This window comes from Pipistrellus hanaki, assembly GCF_964339955.1.
Source record: "Pipistrellus hanaki genome assembly, chromosome: 9".
Lineage (NCBI taxonomy): Eukaryota > Metazoa > Chordata > Mammalia > Chiroptera > Vespertilionidae > Pipistrellus > Pipistrellus hanaki.
Window position 1 is genome coordinate 8,131,314 of NC_140511.1, and position 18,325 is coordinate 8,149,638.

General features: G+C 49.2%; 1 protein-coding gene across 2 annotated transcripts in view; it reads left to right on the forward strand.

The window, feature by feature from the left end:
- The first annotated feature begins 1,265 nt into the window (after nt 1–1,265).
- IFT46 (intraflagellar transport 46) overlaps nt 1,266–18,325 on the forward strand; it is a 29,725-nt gene continuing 12,665 nt past the window's right edge. For both annotated transcript variants that reach the window (XM_084895630.1, XM_084895631.1), the window contains exons 1-4: nt 1,266–1,541; nt 2,174–2,270; nt 6,878–6,957; nt 17,527–17,657. In XM_084895630.1, the coding sequence (XP_084751756.1) occupies nt 6,913–6,957; nt 17,527–17,657 (176 nt within the window). In that variant the 5' untranslated portion in view covers nt 1,266–1,541; nt 2,174–2,270; nt 6,878–6,912. The remainder of the gene's footprint in view (nt 1,542–2,173; nt 2,271–6,877; nt 6,958–17,526; nt 17,658–18,325) is intronic.

An 18,325-nucleotide genomic window follows, 5' to 3' on the forward strand; every position in this document is an offset into this window, starting at 1 on the left:
TGCCCAGTGTGACTCAGCGGAAGAGCCACATTCAAGGGGCCAAAGAGCATGTTGCTTGAGAGCTGCAGTTTGCCAACCACAGCTCTAACCAACTGAGCTATCTATCTAGCAAGTGCTCATTTTCCTTTTTAAAACCACTTTGACACTTTCCTCTGCAGGTATTCAGGCTCAAATTTCCAATCTTCTTTTTGTAACTATGGCTGTAGTTTTGAAATATTTGTTCCTTACATCTTCATTCACTCATTTCTTCACCCACCCAATGAGTACCTTTAAAGCACCTAATTTATGCAATGCACTGTTCTAGAAAGGTATTAAAATTAATTAGACACAGACCCTGCCCTAAAGAAGCTGTTTTCTCTACGAATAAAAATACAGACACCACATTAAATTAGAATCTCAGATAAATAATAAGTAATTTGTTAGTATAAGTATGTCCTATGCAATGGGATACGATGCATGGGAAGGACTGTAATGAAATACAAATTCTAAAGAGAACGTACCAAGAATCGTGGGTCTATTCCTTAAAAACTTGGCTTAACCTATGGTGGGAGGCAGTGGGACACTCTCAGGTCACCTTCCTGCTTACCAACCCTGCTTAGGCCCGAAGTAAAGTGCAGCTGACCAGGTCACAGCAAGGCCTCCCGGATAACCACAGGCTACAGTTTGCCCAGCTTCTACAGGCAGTGCCCCGAGCCTAGCAAGAAGGGGTGCTGTAGGGCTTGCCCGGGAATGGGTGAGGCCAGAGAGGAGACCAGGAGCCCCTCTCCATGCCCTCTTATAGTGTCTGAGCATGCTACCGGACCCCCACACACCCTAAGGCTAACAAAGGCAGCTGTGTCTGAGCCCAATCCTCACAGCGCCCCTCAGCCCCAATGTTTCCTCTCCCTGGGGACCCTCTTCTGTCCCAGGTCTCCAGGGATGGAGGGAGAACGCCGATAGCTGATGTGGGGGAGGGGGGTGCTGGAGCCTGGACCCCAGTCCTAGCTAGGGGAGTGCATGGGTGGCCCCTGCGTTGGGAGCATTTCCACACTGTTAGATGCTCTTTAAAACCAGAAATAAAATTGAAGACTAAAGACCCCCCCAAAAAACCAAAAAAACAAAAACAAAACAAAACAAACAAACTTGGCTTAAATTCTCATTGGACCAACTTATGAGGAAATGTATTTCCAGATGGAAAAGCCAACTCTAGGAACCTACCCTCACCCGCCTTCCCACCCGTGACCGCAGGGTGTCACCACGGGCGCCTCTCTTGAAACCATAGACGCAGGAGCCGCGGGCGCCTAGAGCGGCTGTTTCCCAGCCGGTCCCGGTCCTCCGCGGGCCGAGCTGGGACGCGCCCGGCTGGAGAGAAGGTCTCGCGAGAGTGGAAGCAAGTCCCGCGAGTTTTAAGAGTTGCTTGTTTTTGCCTAGCGACCGGCCGCCGACCACAGGCGGGTCTCTCGGAGTGGAGCCCCTGGAGCGGCCTGGAGAGGGTTGGAGAGACCCCAGCCGCAGGCCGGGGTTCCTTCCAGACAGAGGAGACGGATTCAGCGGGGCTCCAGGTAACAGGCCGCCGGAGGCTGCCTGCCTCCCTCCCTCCCGGGAGGAATTAGGGGGACGCCCCTTCCCTCCTTCCAGTAACCCCTCAATTCCGTTCCAACTGCTCCTGACTCCCTTCTCTCAGCCACTCACTATCATCCTGCTTCTTTTACTCCCCAAAACTTAGGGGGGATTCGAGATGGGGGTGGAGATGGGGTGATGCTCTCAGATTAGTGGATGGGACTGAGAGACTGAGTGCCCCTGTCGTCCGGTAGACGAGGGAACCCCAGAGACATCTCGTCCCAGAGCCGGGGCACCTCCCTGGGAGCCTCCACAGCCTCGGGAGCGGTGGGAGGCGGGGAGAGAGCCGCCACCCACCGAGGAAAAGTTAGGCCCCGCAGTGGGTGTAACCATTTGGGGAGTGGGCAGAAGGCTGCTGTTCTCTCCAGGCCGCCCCGTGCTCAGCCAGCCTGTCCGCAGCTCCTGCGAAGGCTGCAGCAGATTGACAGCTGCCTGACCTCGGGCCGAGGAGCCTGACGGAGGGTGTGAATGGGGGCGGAAGTGGGCGTCTTGGGTAAGGAAGAGGATCAGGGCACCTCTCCAGGGAGTGTGGTGTCCGATCATATGAACGCTAACCATGTCTCCTTTTGCTTAGACCAAGATTGTTGAAAACCAGACATATGATGAGCGTCTAGAGATTAACGACTCTGAAGAGGTTGCAAGTATTTATACTCCAACCCCAAGATACAGAGGTGAGAGAGGGATGCAGAGGAAAGGGGGAAAACGGTCCTCAGAACAAAGCAGATGGATTGATGATTTGTCTCCAAGAAGTTTCTGTTTTGTAATAGCAAATGTCCCCTCTCAGAGTTAGGTTACTTCACTTGCCTTTGTTTCTTTTAAAAAAATATATATATTTTATTGATTTTTTACAGAGAGGAAGAGAGAGGGATAGAGAGTTAGAAACATCGATGAGAGAGAATCATCGATCAGCTGCCTCTTGCACACCCCCTACTGGGATGTGCCCGCAACCAAGGTACATGCCCTTGACCGGAATTGAACCCGGGACCCTTCAGTCCGCACTCCGACGCTCCATCCATTGAGCCAAACCGGTTTCGGCTGCCTTTGTTTCTGTGTTGTAACTAGTGAAGAGGGAAGAAAACACAGCCCCCCCCCCCCAGGCCCCCCCCTCCCGGTTTCAGGGTCTTCCTCCAGCCTGATCAGTATTTCCAACTGCCATTTCCTCTATGTTACTGCTCTGCTCACAGTCGGGGGTCATGGTGTGTATGTGTTTTAACTTATTAAAACTGTTTTGCTCATTTTTGAAGATGCTTCAATAACCTGCCCTTAACCTGCAATCTCAAAAATATCAATGGGATATGTTAAGAGTATCTGACACTGTCATTTATTCAACAATGCATTTTATATATTGATTTTAGAGAAGAAGGGAGAGGGAGAGATAGAAACATCCATTATGAAAGGGAATCATGGATGGGCTGCCTCCTGCAGGTCCCTTACTGGGGATCAAGTCCACAACCCTGGCACGTGCCCTTGACCGGAATCGAACCTGGCACCTTTCAGTTTGCAGGCTGACACTCTATCCAGTGAGCCAGACCGGCTAGGGCCAACAGTGCAGTTTTGAATGCATACCTGTGCATCAGCATTGTGCTTGGCACTGCACATACAGGTTTTAAAAGACATTGATTCTGCCATCCTGAAGCTTGTAATCATGGGAGACATGACAAATGAATAAACGAACATACAAATGTGGTAAATGCATTGATGGAGGCAAAGAGCTTGATGTTAGGAAGAATAATGGTGAGGAGTGGGATCTGTTTTTTTAAAATATATATTTTTATTGATTTCAGAGAGGAAAGGAGAGAGAGGGAGAGAGAGAAACATCAATGATGAGAGATTCATTGATCAGCTGCTTTTTGCACGCCCCCTACTGGGAATTGAGCCTGCAACCCGGGCATGTGCCCTTGACCAGAATTGAACCCAGGACCCTTCAGGCCACAGGCTGATGCTCTATCCACTGAACCATACTAGCCAGGGCGGGGATCTACTTTCAATCGGGTATCAGGGATGGCCTAATGAGGTGACATTTGAGACTGAAAGATAGGAAGGAGGGGGAGGAATCCAGACAGTGAGGAAAAATAGGCCAGAAAAAGAGAACAGCAAATGAAATGTGAAAAGGCGCTGATCCCAGAAAGAATTTGAGTTTGGGGACTTGAAAGGGACCAGCCTGTGGCGGGAGGGAGTCATATCAGAACAAACAAGCAGGCGGAGGCGGAGGAGGCAGTGGCAGAAAGCAGAGCCTGGAGACTGCTGCTGCCCTAGGATGGGTGGAATGGTGAAAGGAGGGAGCAGCTGGAAGGACTGTTGCAGTGGCTGAGTTGAGGTGATAGTGGCTTGTACGTCGTGAGGAAACAGAAGAAAGAGAAGAAAAATCCCTAAAACTTATCTGGCCAGTGTCTTCGGTGGTTGAGCATCAGCCCATGAGTCATGAGGTCAGGTTCATTCCCAGAAGGACACAGGCCTGGTGTGCGGGCTCCATCCCCAGTGTGGGGCGTGCAGGAGGCAGCCGATCAATGATCCTCTCTCATCATTGATGTTTCTCTCTCTCTCCTTCTCCCTGCCTCTCTGAAATCAATAAAAATATTTTTAAAATAGCTAAGACTTGATTATGGATTGGATTTGGCTTTTGAGTTAGGAACAAAGGGTGACATTAGGGTTGTTTGTTTTTTGTGGTAAATATACCTATATAGAGGCTCGATGCAGGAATTTGTGCAAGGGCCTTGGCCCTGGCCCCTGCCCACCGCTGCCACCGCCAGGGCCTCTGCCACCTCTGCTGCCTCTGCCTTGGCCCCTGCCTACTGTGGCTTTGTCTGGAAGGAAGGATGTCCAGAAGGACGTCTGGTCTAATTAGCATATTATGCTTTTATTATTATAGATATAAAATTTACCATTTTAATCCTATTTTAAGTATACAATTCAGAGGCATTAAGTAAATTTATATTGTATAACTATCTCACTATTTCCAGGACTTTTGACCCATCCTAAACAGAAACTGTACACATTAAATAATAACTCCCCACCCCCCTCCTCCTCCCAGCTCCTGGTAGCCTCTATTCTACATTGTCTTTATGAATTTGTCTACTCTAGGTGCCGGGTCTTATCCCCGTCTACTAGGGTTCAGGAATCTGGAGAAAGGGCTATGACGCAAATTAATAAAGAGACTAGACATGAAATATAAATTTGGAAGGCATTGTGGGAGAGCCAGAGGAGGCTCGGCTTTAGTAACTAAGCTCTCTGAATCTCTGAACCCAGGGCTTTTTATTCACACATTTTGTTCTATAGCAAAGCAGATATACATATCAAAGGTAAGGCTTGGTAAACAGTAAAAGAGGATCAGGTTGGGGGAACTGCCTTCAGCTCTCTGGCAGCAGGCAATGATACATATAGATCTCCAGCCCTGCTGAAGCCCCAAGGTTCATCAGCCTTTTGATGTATTTATTGCATTTTATTATGCCCTGCTGGAATTTGCTTCCAGCATCTAGGTACACAAAAGAACAATATTTGTTCTTTTGCGTCTGGCTTATTTCACTTAGCATAATGTTTTCAAGATTCGTTCATGCTGTAGCATGTGTTAGAATATCCTTATTTTTTATGGCTGAATAATATTCCATTGTATAAACACATTTTGTTTATCTGTTGTTAGACATTAATGTTATTTACATCTTTTGGCTTTTGTGAATATGTGAATATGCTGTAATGAATATTAGCGTACATATATCTGAATCATTGCTTTTAATTTTTTGGAGATATATATATATAGATATAAAATGTATATATAAATATACACATTTTATATCTATATCTATATATAAATATATATAATATATAGTATATTATATATTATATATATAATATATACATACCTAGATTCCCAGGTTTTTGACTCAAATATATTTTTTTAAACTTTTTTTTATTTTTTAAAAATATATATTTTATTGATTTTGTACAGAGAGGAAAGGAGAGAGATAGAGAGTTAGAAACATCGATGAGAGAGAGTCATGGATCAGCTGCCTCTTACACACCCCCTACTGGGGATATGCCCGCAACTAAGGTACATGCCCTTGACCGGAATCGATCCCGGGACCCTTCAGTCCCCAAGCCGATGCTCTATCCATTGAGGCAAACCGGTTTCGGCTCAACTATGTTTTTTTTTTTTTTTAAATATATTTTATTGATTTTACATAGAGAGGAATTGAGAGGGACAGAGAGTTAGAAATGTTGATGAGAGAGAAACATCAACCAGCTGCTTCCTGCACACCCCCCACTGGGGATGTGTCCACAACCAAGGTACATGCCCTTGACCGGAATCGAACCCGGGACCCTTCAGTCCGCAGGCTGATGCTCTATCCACTGAGCTAAACCAGTCCCGGCTCAACTATGTTTTTAATCATGCTAGCTGTGGGCATGATAATTCATTTCATTTTGGGTGATTTAGTAAGCTGGAAAATGATGATTAATAGCCATTTATTTGATTTAGAAATCATGCCAGTTAATAGTTTACATCTGGTTAATTGTTCAGACTATTCAATGAACAGGGCACTTATTCAGATTTATTTTTTGAAATAGCTTTTTACTGATTTTTAGAAAGAGAGGAAGGGAGAGAGAGAGAGAGAAACATCAATGATGAGAGAGAATCATTGATCAGCTGCCTCCTCCACACCCCCTACTGGGGATCGAGCCCACAACTTGGGCCTGTGCTCTGACCAGAAATCAAACCGTGACCTCTTGGTTCATAGATCGACACTCAACCACTGACCCACACTGGCCAGAGCTGATTCAGATTTATATTTGTGACGAATGTTTGACAGGAGCTGGGTCTGTGTCTTCCATCTAAGTTCTTTCATTTGGTCCTTACAACAGTTCTGGGTGAGAGGTGTTATGGGCCTCAGTCAGAGGTAGAAGTGCAGAGACCCAGAGGAGTGTCATTTTGTCCAAGTGATAGAATTATCCTTCAAGCTCAGTGTCTTGAATATGAATCCAGTACTCTTTTCACTTTATTAATTACTAACTTCATGTTGTCAATGTGTATGTAAATTAACAGCAGATTTTATACTATTGACGTAACAGCAAATAGTATAATGTCTGACCCGGTGCCTGAAGCACAGGAATGCTGAGTAAATACATGTTTGAATTGAACTGACAGAGCCATGGCTAGGGTTCAGTCTTCTACCTTTTAGCTAGATGCTCATCTAAACTGTGGCCAGATTAGAAAATATCATAAACTAAAAATTATTTGTCTTTCACAACCTTTTAACAATAACCTAAAGGGAAACTTCTCTCTAAGGCCCTCCTCGTTCTGCCCGTCTTCCAAACAAGACGATGGCCGACAACAGCAGCGACGAGTACGAAGAGGAGAACAACAAGGTGCGGTATGGCCCGCTTCTGGGGAGCTCTGCTTCGCCTGGCCAGTACTTGCCATTGACACAGGCCAGGAGTGAGCATTCGGTGGTCTGGCACCTTGGAACTCAGGGAGGATAATCGGGAAGAAAAAACCATTAAGATTTTTGAGTCTCCTTTAGGAATAAAGACTGACTTTTTAAAAAAGATTTTTAGAAATTGAGTTTTAGACAGAAAGGAAGGGAGAGAGAGAAACATGGCTGTGAAGGCGAAAGGTGTCGGCTGCCTCCTGCACTCCCCCTGCTGGGAACCCCGGGGATGTGCCCTGATGGGGAATCGGAGCTGCAGCCTTTCCAGGTAGGAACAGCGCCCACCCACTGAGCCACATCCGCCTGGGCTGCCGCTGAGGAATTTCATATCATATAGGCCAGTGTTTTGCAAACTTTCCTGATCATAAAAATCAACCGGAGATACTTAATTTTTAAAACGCAGAGTCCCAGTCCCCATCTAGAACTCCCAAATCAGAGTCTTGAAGGTAAAAGCATGGGGGTTTATATTTTTAGCAAGCACTCCAAGTAATTTTCTTTCTTTTCTTTTTCTTTTTTTTTCGGGGGGGGGGGATATATTTTTATTGATTTCAGAGAGGAAGGGGAGAGGGAGTAAGAGATAAAATATCAATGATGAGAGAGAATCATTGATCAGCTGCCTCCTGTGTACCACACTGAGGATCAAGCCCACAACCCGGGAATTGGCCTGTGACCTTCTGGTTCATAGGTCGATGTTCAACAACTGAGCCACGCCAGCCGGGGCCAAGTAATTTTCTTTATAAAGCAAGTTTAGAGTCATTGTTTTAGGCATTTGTTTATCGTTAATATTTTGTGAAAGAGACTTTAATTTTGACGTCTTAAGACCCAAATGTCACTTTATTGTTCTATGAGCTGTTTCTGAGAGAAAGACAGAAAGATGCCTACAGCTCTAAGCCAGGTGAGCTCAAGCTTAAGGTTGCATGTGTGCTCTTTTAGCACCACTGTGTTCAGCCTCAGCCCGTGGCCCGCTGGTCACACATGGTCCACTGGTCCGTGAGGAGCAGGAGGGAGAACACCGCTCTGGGAGGGAGAACATTGAAGCAGCACAGAAAGCTTTCGTGAAAGGCCCAAGAGGTGCCATTTTAAGGTAGCCCCATTTAAAGTGAGTAGTGTGCTGTTTTGCTATGTTAACATCTAACCCACAGAGTCATTTTTCAGGCATTTGTATAATGCTATGTTATAAAAAAAATACCCAAGCCGGTTTGGCTCAGTGGATAGAGCGTCGGTCTGCGGACTGAAAGGTTGAAAGGTCCCAGGTTTGATTCCGGTCTAGGGCATGTATATTGGTTGCGGGCACATCCCCAGTAGGGGGTGTACAGGAGGTAGCTGGTTGATGTTTCTCTCTCATCGATGTTTCTGGCTTTCTATCCCTCTACTTTCCTCTCTGAAGTAAATCAATAAAATAGACTTTAAATAAATGAATAAATGTTTATTGATTTCAGAGAGGAAGGGAGACGGAGAGATAGGAACATCAATGAGAGAATCGTTGATCAACTGCCTCCTCCACGCCCCACACTTAGGATCGAGCCATAACCCAGCATGTGCCTCAAGTGGGAATTGAACTGTGACTTCCTGGTTCATAGGTTGATGCTCAATCACTGATACATGCCGGCTGGGCCCAAAAGCAATTTTTGATGTTATTTATTTATTTATTTTAATAAATCTTTATTGTTCAGATTATTACAGTTGTTCCTCTTTTCCCCCCCATAACTCCCCTCCACCCAGTTTCCACCCCACCCCATGCTCTTACCCCCCTCCACTGTCATCCATAGGTGCATGATATTTGTCCAGTCTCTTCCCGCACCCACTCCCCCACACTACTTACTCCCCGAGGATTGTCAGTCCACTCCCTTTCTATGCCCCTGATTCTATTATATTCACCAGTTTATTCTGTTCCTCAGATTTTTTAAAAATATATTTTATTGGTAGAATCCAAGATGGCGGCATAGGGTAGACACCCGAATGCAGCCTACCACAACAAATTTGAATTTAGGACTGGAAAACAGGAGAGGCATTGCCCTGAAGCACCGGATGGCTAGCTGAGAGGAGGCTCTGCCATCTGGGAAGGAGAGAGAAGGCACGCTGAACCTCAGGAACTGTGAAGGTACAGAGAACTATGTGCGCAAAAAGCGCTGGCTTACTCCCGGCGCGCGGCGGAGAGGTAGGGCCGGACAGAGATTGCTGCTGGCCGACTCCCCGTGCATGGAGAGGGCGGGCCAGGCTGAGTTCGCTGCTGGCTTACTTCCGGTGAGCGGAGAGGGCAGACAGCTAATGCACGGCTGGCTTTCTTGTTCGAGAGGAAAACAGAATCAGCCTTTTGCTCTGATAGACAGCCCCTGACAGGGAGAGGCCAGGCTGTCAGGCAGCGGGCAGAGATCTCTCAGAGGTGTGTGAAGCCAGAGGCCATTACTGCTGGACTTGGGGAGGAGCCGAAGGGAAAACAAAGCTTGTTTGCACCAACCCGAGACTCCGCCCCATATCTGGCTGAGCACAGAAGCTCTCCCAGCGGCTGGCTTTCTCTAAGGAGGGACTGGCCAGAATCCAAAGTTTGTCTGTGCCTTTAACAAAGAGGTGCTCACGCCTGCAACCAACCTTCCGAAACTCACAGCGAACAGGACTTTTCTAAGGGGAGACTGATAGGGAACCAAAGATTGCCTGTGCCACCCCGAGACCCCGCCCTATCAAAGCGGAGTACAGAAGTCCTCCTAGCTGAGACTCTGCTGATCCTCACAGCCAATTGGCTTGGAGATCAACGCTTCCCAGTGATACCAACAATAAGCAAGGCTTAACAACAAGACTGCACACACAGCCCACAAAGGGCTACACCAAGACTGTCCACCGCAGGTAACTGGGAAGGCTGTGCTACTGGGCTCTACCAGAACACTTAGAACACAAAACTATTCCATCAAATCAGGGAAACAACTAAAATGCAGACAAGAGGCAGGACACGAAGGAGATGGAGGAAAAGAAAAGATTGGACATTGAGTTCAAAACTACAGTTATAAGGTTATTCAAGAAGGTTATAAAAAAGGCCGATAAAATAAATGAGACCTATGAGGATATGAAAAGGGAGCAACTAGAAATAATAAGGGATCAACTAGAAATGAAGAAAACATTGTCTGAAATAAAAAATATTACAGAGTCCTAAAAACAGACTGGAAGATTGGAAGAATCAAGACAAAGATGTAGAACACAAAGAGCCAAGCGCCAGCTGGTCCCCATGGCTGCCTCGCCAGAGCTCTCGGAGCCCGGGCAGCAGAAGGTAGAATTAGAAGATCATGCGATGTTGGAGTAGGAGGATTTATTGTTGTGACTTTAGTATACTGGCTCCATTGTAGGTATAATTATGCAAAGCAAAGAATCCAATAAAGAATCACCAGAGATGGAATTAAAAATAAGCTTTTACAATATATGAAAGTACCCACCTTGATCCTGAAAGAAAACAAACCAAGGAGGATCCAAGATGGCTGCTCGGGTATACACCTAGCCGCAGCAGCTCACAACAATTTCAATGGAATACAACTAAAATGTAGAGTGGACATTGCCCAGAGCTACAGGTAGTCGACTGACTGAAAACTCTACAATAGGAAGGAGGGAGAAAACCAGAAGGAAAATCAGAGTTGCTGAAAAAAAGCCTAAGGTACGGAGACATGCGGCGCGCTCGCACGCACGCGCGCGGAGAGGTCGCAGCCGGAGAGGAGGAGAGGGCTGGGTGCTGCCTGGCGTTCCTTAGCAGGAAGGAAATAGAACCCCCAGCCTGGGCTGAACCCCCGAACCGGCAGCGCTGAGCCCCAAGTTATGGGCCAGACCCTGGGGACCCAGGCTCCGGCAAGGGGAGACGGAATCCCGGGGGAAGGCGAAAGGCGGGGCCCCCGGAGTCGCGCGCACTTGGCGCGCAGAGGACTGAATGTTGACTCTGATGCTGGATTACCCTAGCCGGAAGAAACAAAGCCTCCGGCGGCGGCTCTGAGCCTCAGTCCAGACCGCCCCGAACTCCAGGTCTGGGCCAGTCCCTGGGGACCCAGGCTCAGGCAGGGGGAGACGGAGCTGTGAGGTGGAGTCCTGGGAGTGCGGCGAAAGGCCGAGCCCCCGGAGTCGCGCACACTCTGCGCAGAGGACAGTCTGTTGACTCTGATCCTGGACTCCCCTAGTGGGAGGGAGAAAGAAAGCTCCAGACTGGAGGAACGCGAGGAGGAGCAGGAGCCCCTGCCGGACACAGGCCTGCCGGACACCGGCCAGCCGGGCGCCAGCAAGGAGCCGGGCGACGGGGCCCCCAGTGGGGGGGGTGCCCCTGAGCCTTCCACTGCTGAGCGCGGGCAACGGAGCCAAGGACGGGGGCTGCTTCCTGGGCGGCGCCGACCCCGGCAACAGGCTGGAGCAGCGCGGGAGCCCGCGGAGAACAAAGGGGTGCCACAGGCCAACCTGCTGAGCTCCCAGGACAAGGAGGAAGAAACCAAAGAAGTTCTCAATGTGAAGAAATCAAGTGAGAGCAAATGATAGTAAAATTACTTAAGAAAGAATACAAAGAAGATCTTGAAAAATCAAAGACTAAGTCAGAACTCAACGCACCAGCCAACATTGCAACATAAATGCGTTTTTGTTTTTTTTTTAAAAAAGAAAAATAAAAGAGAAAAAAGGGACAGAATGTTGGAACAGCGGCAACCAGGCCTAGAGTGGCCAGGCACAAGGCAGTGGCAGCTGGGCCCGGAGCAGCAGTGGCCAGGCCCCAGAGCAGCAGCAGCCAGAACAAGAGCATCAACGGCCAGCACTGGAGCAGCCAGACCTGGGGCAGTGGCAGCCAGGCCTGAGGCAGAGGCGGCCAAGCCCAGGGTGGCCAGTCCAGGAACACCCAGACACGGAGTGGCTGGGCCCGGAGAAGCCGGGCCCAGAGCAGCCGGGTTGGGAGCAGCCAGACCCAGAACAGCAGTAGCCAAGCATGGAGCATCCAGGCTGGGAGCGGCCAGGCTCGGAGCAGCCGGGTCGGGTGCGGCCAGGCCCGGAGCAGCGGCTGCCAGGCTGGGAGCGGCCAGGCCCGGAGCAGCTGGGTCTGGTGCGGCCAGGCCTGGAGCAGCGGCTGCCAGGCTAGGAGCGGCCAGGCCTGGAGCAGCAGCTGCCAGGCTGGGAGCAACCAGGCCCGGAGCAGCCGGGTCTGGTGTGGCCAGGCCTGGAGCAGCGGCTGCCAGGCTGGGAGCGGCCAGGCCCAGAGCAACAGCTGCCAGGCTGGGAGCGGCCAGGCCCGGAGCAGCCGGGTCTGGTGCGGCCAGGCCCGGAGCAGCGACTGCCAGGCTGGGAGCAGCCCGGCCCGGAGCAGCCGGGTCTGGTGTGGCCAGGCCCGGAGCAGCGGCTGCCAGGCTGGGAGCGGCCAGGCCCAGAGCAACAGCTGCCAGGCTGGGAGCGGCCAGGCCCGGAGCAGCCGGGTCTGGTGCGGCCAGGCCCGGAGCAGCGACTGCCAGGCTGGGAGCAGCCAGGCCCGGAGCAGCCGGGTCTGGTGTGGCCAGGTCAGGAGCAGCGGCTGCCAGGCTGGGAGCGGCCAGGCCTGGAGCAGCAGCTGCCAGGCTGGGAGCGGCCAGGCCCGGAGCAGCCGGGTCTGGTGCGGCCAGGCCCGGAGCAGTGGCTGCCAGGCTGGGAGCGGCCAGGCCTGGAGAAGCGGCTGCCAGGCTGGGAGCGGCCAGGCCCGGAGCAGCCGGGTCTGGTGCGGCCAGGCCCGGAGCAGCGGCTGCCAGGCTGGGAGCGGCCAGGCCTGGAGAAGCGGCTGCCAGGCTGGGAGCGGCCAGGCCCGGAGCAGCCGGGTCTGGTGCGGCCAGGCCCGGAGCAGCGGCTGCCAGTCTGGGAGCGGCCAGGCCTGGAGAAGCGGCTGCCAGGCTGGGAGCGGCCAGGCCCGGAGCAGCCGGGTCTGGTGCGGCCAGGCCAGGAGCAGCGGCTGCCAGGCTGGGAGCGGCCAGGCCCGGAGCAGCCGGGTCTGGTGCGGCCAGGCCAGGAGCAGCGGCTGCCAGGCTGGGAGCGGCCAGGCCCGGAGCAGCCGGGTCTGGTGTGGCCAGGCCCGGAGCAGTGGCTGCCAGGCTGGGAGCGGCCAGGCTCGGAGCAGCGGCTGCCAGGCTGGGAGCAGCCAGGCCCGGAGCAGCAGCTGCCGGGCTGGGAGCGGCCAGGCCCGGAGCAGCCGGGTTGGGTGCGGCCAGGCCAGGAGCAGCAGCTGCCAGGCTGGGAGTGGCCAGGCCCGGAGCAGCAGCTGCTGGGCTGGGAGTGGCCAGGCCCGGAGCAGCCGGGTCTGGTGCGGCCAGGCCCGGAGCAGCGGCTGACAGGCTGGGAGCGGCCAGGCCCGGAGCGGCCGGGACCGGAGCAATCGGGCCCAGAGCAGCCGGGTCGGGTGCGGCCAGGCCTGTAGCAGCAACAGCCAAGTCCAGAGCAACTAGGTTGGGAGCGGCAGTGACCAGACCCAGAGCAGCTGGTTGTGGAACGAACCAGAGCAACAGAGGCCAGGCCCGAAGCAGCCAGGCCCGAAACAGCTCGCTCCTCGCCTGTACCTGCCCACGGCTGCCTCTCAGACATGGCTGGAAACTTTTGCGGGAACTTGAGGGTCTGCTCAATCAAGTGATGAAGGCTTAGATCTGGATGTGTTGAGTTAGTATAGCGCTGGGGTGTTGATCTGTGAGTGCCTTGTGTGGGGCCTGGATGAGGCTGGTTGACCTATTTGAAAATGTCTTTTGTGTGAAGTGTATCATTGGGCATGTGGAGGTATTATTGATATGAGAAAATGCTAAGTAACAGATTTACTATCTGAAAAGGGATTTACTATCGGGGAAAGGGAGGGAGGAAGAGACTGAACATAAACTGTGCACCTATGGATGAGGACAATGGGGGATGGGGAGGGGGCAGAGGGTGGGGTGGGAACCTGGTGGAGGGGGGAAGAAATGAGGAACCTTTGTAATGATATGAACAATAAAGATTGATTTAAAAAAAAAAAAAGAAAAAAAAAAAAAAAAGAAAACAAACCAAGAGCAGCAGCAACAGCACCTGAACAGTCTCGAGTATAGAACCCAAACACAACTGATGTCAGTGTGAACCGAGATCAACTATGTAAACACTGCATGTACCATACGGTTTTCAATCAAGTAAATAAAGCATATGTAAGCTGTAAGAAAAACAAACAAACAAAAAAGAACACAAAGAGCCAGAGGACACTCCTCCACAGAAGCAAGAAGGCAAGAGAATCCAGAAAGTTGAAGATAGTGTAAGAAACCTCTGGGACAATTTCAAGCGAACCAACATCAGAATTATAGGGAGCCCAGAAGGAGAGAGAGAGCAAGATACCGAAACAATACTGGAAGAAATAGTGACAGAAAACTTCCCCCACCTGGTGAAAGAAATAGACTTACAAGTCCAGGAAGCATGCAGAACCCCAAACAAAAGGAATCCAAAGAGGACCACACCAAGACACATCATAATTAAAATTCCAAGAGCAAAAGACAAAGAATATTAAAAGCAGCAAGAGAAAAGCAGGTAGTTATCTATAAAGGAGCATCCATATGATTATTAGCTGATTTCTCAACAGAAACCATGCAGGCCAGATGGGAATGGCAAGAAATATTCAAGGTGATGAATAGCAAGAACCTACAGCCAAAAATACTCTACCCAGCAAAGCTATCACTCAGAATTGAAGGCCAGAAAAAGAGCTTAACAAATAAAAAAAAGCTAGAGGAGTTCATCACTGCCAAACCAGAATTATATGAATTGCTGAAGGAGGCTATTTAGGAAGAGGAAGAAGATAAAGATAAAAATTATGAACAACCAATATGTAACTATCAACAAGTGAAACTAAAAACCAAGGGAATTAAAAAATCTGATCAACAATATTAACTGGTGAATATAATACAATAGAATCAGAGGTATGGAAGGGGAGTGGACTGATGATTCTTGGGGGAAAAGGGGAGTGGGGGTGTGGGAAGAGACTGAACAAAAACTGTGCACCTATGGATGAGGACAATAGGAGGTGGGGAAAGGACAGAGGGTGGGGTAGGAACCTGGTGGATGGGAGCAGTTGAGGGGAGGGGAAGAGGAACACATTTGTAATAATCTGAACAATAAAGATTAAAAAATAAAATAAAAATATATTTTATTGACTTTTCACAGAGAGGAAGGGAGAGGGATAGACAATCAGAAACATCGATGAGTGAGAAACATCGATCAGCTGCCTCCCGCACACCCCCCATCAGGGATGTGCCTGCAACCAAGGTACATGCCCTTGACTGGAATTGAACCTGGGACCCTTCAGACCGCAGGCCGACGCTAAACCAGTTTCGGCTCATCAGATTTTTTATTCACTTGATTTTTAGATTCACTTGTTGATAGACATGTATTTGTTGTTCATAATTTTTATCTTTACCTTTTTCTTCTTCTTCCTCTTCTTAAAGAATACCCTTCAGCATTTCATATAATACTGGTTTGGCAATGAACTCCTTTAGCTTTTTCTTATCTGTGAAGCTCTTTATCTGACCTTCAATTCTTTTTCTTTTAAAATATATTTTATTGATTTTTTACAGAGAGGAAGAGAGAGGGATAGAGAGTTAGAAACATCGATAAGAGAATCATCGATCAGCTGCCTCTTGCACACCTCGTAGTACCTTGGTTGCAGACACACAGGGTGTGTGCCTGCAACCAAGGTACATGCCTTTGACCGGAATCGAACCTGGGTCCTTTCATTCCGCAGGCCGACGCTCTATCCACTGAGCCAAACCAGTTTCGGCTGACCTTCAATTCTGAATTATAGTTTTGCTGGGTAGAGCAATCTTGGTTGTAGGTTCTTGGTATTTATAACCTTGTATATTTCTTGCCACTCCCTCTGGCTTGCATAGTTTCTGTTGAGAAATCAGTTGACAGTTGTATGGGTACTCCCTTGTAGGTAACTGTTTTTTCTTGCTGCTTTTAATATTCTCTCTTTATCTTTTGCCCTTGGCATTTTAATTATGATGTGTCTTGGTGTGGTCCTCTTTGGATTCTTTTTTTTTTTTTTTTGGTTCTCTGTACCTCCTAGACTTGTAAGTCTATTTTTTTCACCAGCTGGGGGAAGTTTTCTGTCATTATTTCTTCAAATAGGTTTTCAATATCTTGCTCTCTCTCTTCTTCTGGCACCCCCATAATTCTGATGTTGGTATGCTTGAAGTTGTCCCAGAGGCTCCTTACACTGTCTTCATATTTTTGGAACCTTTTTTCTTTTTGTTTTTCTGATTGGGTGTTTTTTGCTTCTTTGTTTTTCAAATCTTTGACTTGATTCTTACGATCCTCTAGTCTGCTGTTGGATCTCTGTATATTATTTTTTATTTCAGTCAGTGTATGGTTAATTTCTAGTTGGTCCTTTTTCCTATCCTCGAGGGTCTCACTAAATTTATGGGCTGTTTCTAGAAAATTCTTGAAAAACCTTATAACCGTGGTTTTGAACTCTATATCCTGTAGTTTGCTTTCCTCCATTTCTTTAATTTGTGACCTGTTTCTTTGTCTCTGCATTTTGGCTGCTTCCTTATGTTGAAAGAGTGGCTTTGTGTGTCCTATACGACCTCCCCAGTTATCTGAGGTGGACACTCTTAATGCACCCCCTTTGTGGGCTGTGTGCACAGTCTTATTGTAGTTAAGCCTTGATTGTTGTTGGTATCGCTGGGAGGAATTGACCTCCAGGCCAATTGGCTGTGAGGATCACCTGTGTCTACAATGGGAGAACTTCTGTGCTGGAGACACCCTTATGAGGCAAGACTTGCTTCAGTGGGGCTTTGGTGCTCACTGAGTCTGCCCCCTGAGTGTTTCTCTTATGTATGCGAAAAGTTGTAATCTGGGTGGTCCCCCGCTGACCACTGGGTACACTGGCTCTTGGATCTCCAAGGAGGTGCTAATTTAGCCTCTGCCTGAGGCCACCCAGCAGGAGCTACGGAGAGATCTGCAGATTCCTCTTCTGTGTTTGGGGTTTGGAGGTGCTCAGATGAGGCCAGCTGTGAAGCAGTGCAAGCTGCTACGGAGCCTTGGGCCTTCTGTTGGATGTTCTGGGTCTGTGACTCAGCTGAGGTTTGGTAAATTTTCGATTTCAAAGGACCAGGCCATTCATATGCAAAAGCCTCTGCACACACGTGGGTGGGATGGGGTCTCAGAGTGGAGCAAACAGCAATGGCTTCCTGTCAGCCCTGCCCTGAGAGGCCCCGGATCTCTGTGTCCCTTTCTCCAAAAGTTCCCAAGTTTTAGGGTCAAATCTACTGGGTAGTTTATGCCGAGGTCTCAGGGTCTCCTAAGTAACAGGTCAGATAGATAGATATTGGATAAAATTGATGCCTGAACCTCACACAGAGAACTAGAACATGGCTGTGGGAAGTGGGGACCATTGTATCAGCAGGAGCAGAGGCCCCTCGGGGCTGCTGCCTTCCCTCTGATGTGGCGTCAGAAGGGAGGGACGGGTTCAAGTCCTGGGAGAAATCAACTCAAGTTCACTCAGTTTCCTTGCTGGGTGTCTCTCGCCCGCTCTGCCCTCTCCCAGGAGAAGAAGAAGACCTTGCAGCTGACGCCTCAGCAAGGCTTTAGTGAAAACGACGACGATGATGACGACTCATCAGAAACGGATTCAGATGAAGATGATGATGATGAAGAGCACGGAGCCCCCCTAGAAGGGTGAGGAAAGCACCTTCTTCAAAACATGGACTAGGAGGGAGGGTATCAGTTAAAAGTGAAGCCCCAGCATCTCTTTTGATCTCTACTTAGGATCTCTATTGTCTCAGAAACCAGCAGAATGAGTTTTCAGGCTTTTCTGTGTTTGGGGTTTGGAGGTGCCCAGATGAGGCCCAGCTGTGAAGCAGTGCAAGCTGCTACGGAGCCTCGGCCTTCTTTTGGAAGTTCTGGGTCTCATGATGTCACGTGCACTGTCTGAAACATTGGTGGACTCGGGTCTTGTGGATTTGCTGAGTAAATCCAATGGATGGTCCCTGACTTCGGGGAGTACATTCTGGGGTAAAATGAATTTACGTACATACCAAAGCATTTCTATTTAGCGAGGAAAACACGTGCATGGGAGTAGAAAACTAAGCTCAGATCCTTAATGGACAGGTTCTTCAGGGGCCCACACGAGGCAAACGTTCCTGAATGATGCTGAAGTACAAAACCTCTCACCCTGTTCCAAACCCTGTTAGTCATGACCCATCCCTATAGGTTTTATTCAGAGTGGATTCTAAGACGCATCCATGTAAAATTTAATTACCGGTTAAATTAGGGGTGTCGAACTCAATCAGAGAAGGGGCCAAAATCTAAAATCCAGCCTAAATCGCGGGCCGAATGGTTTACTG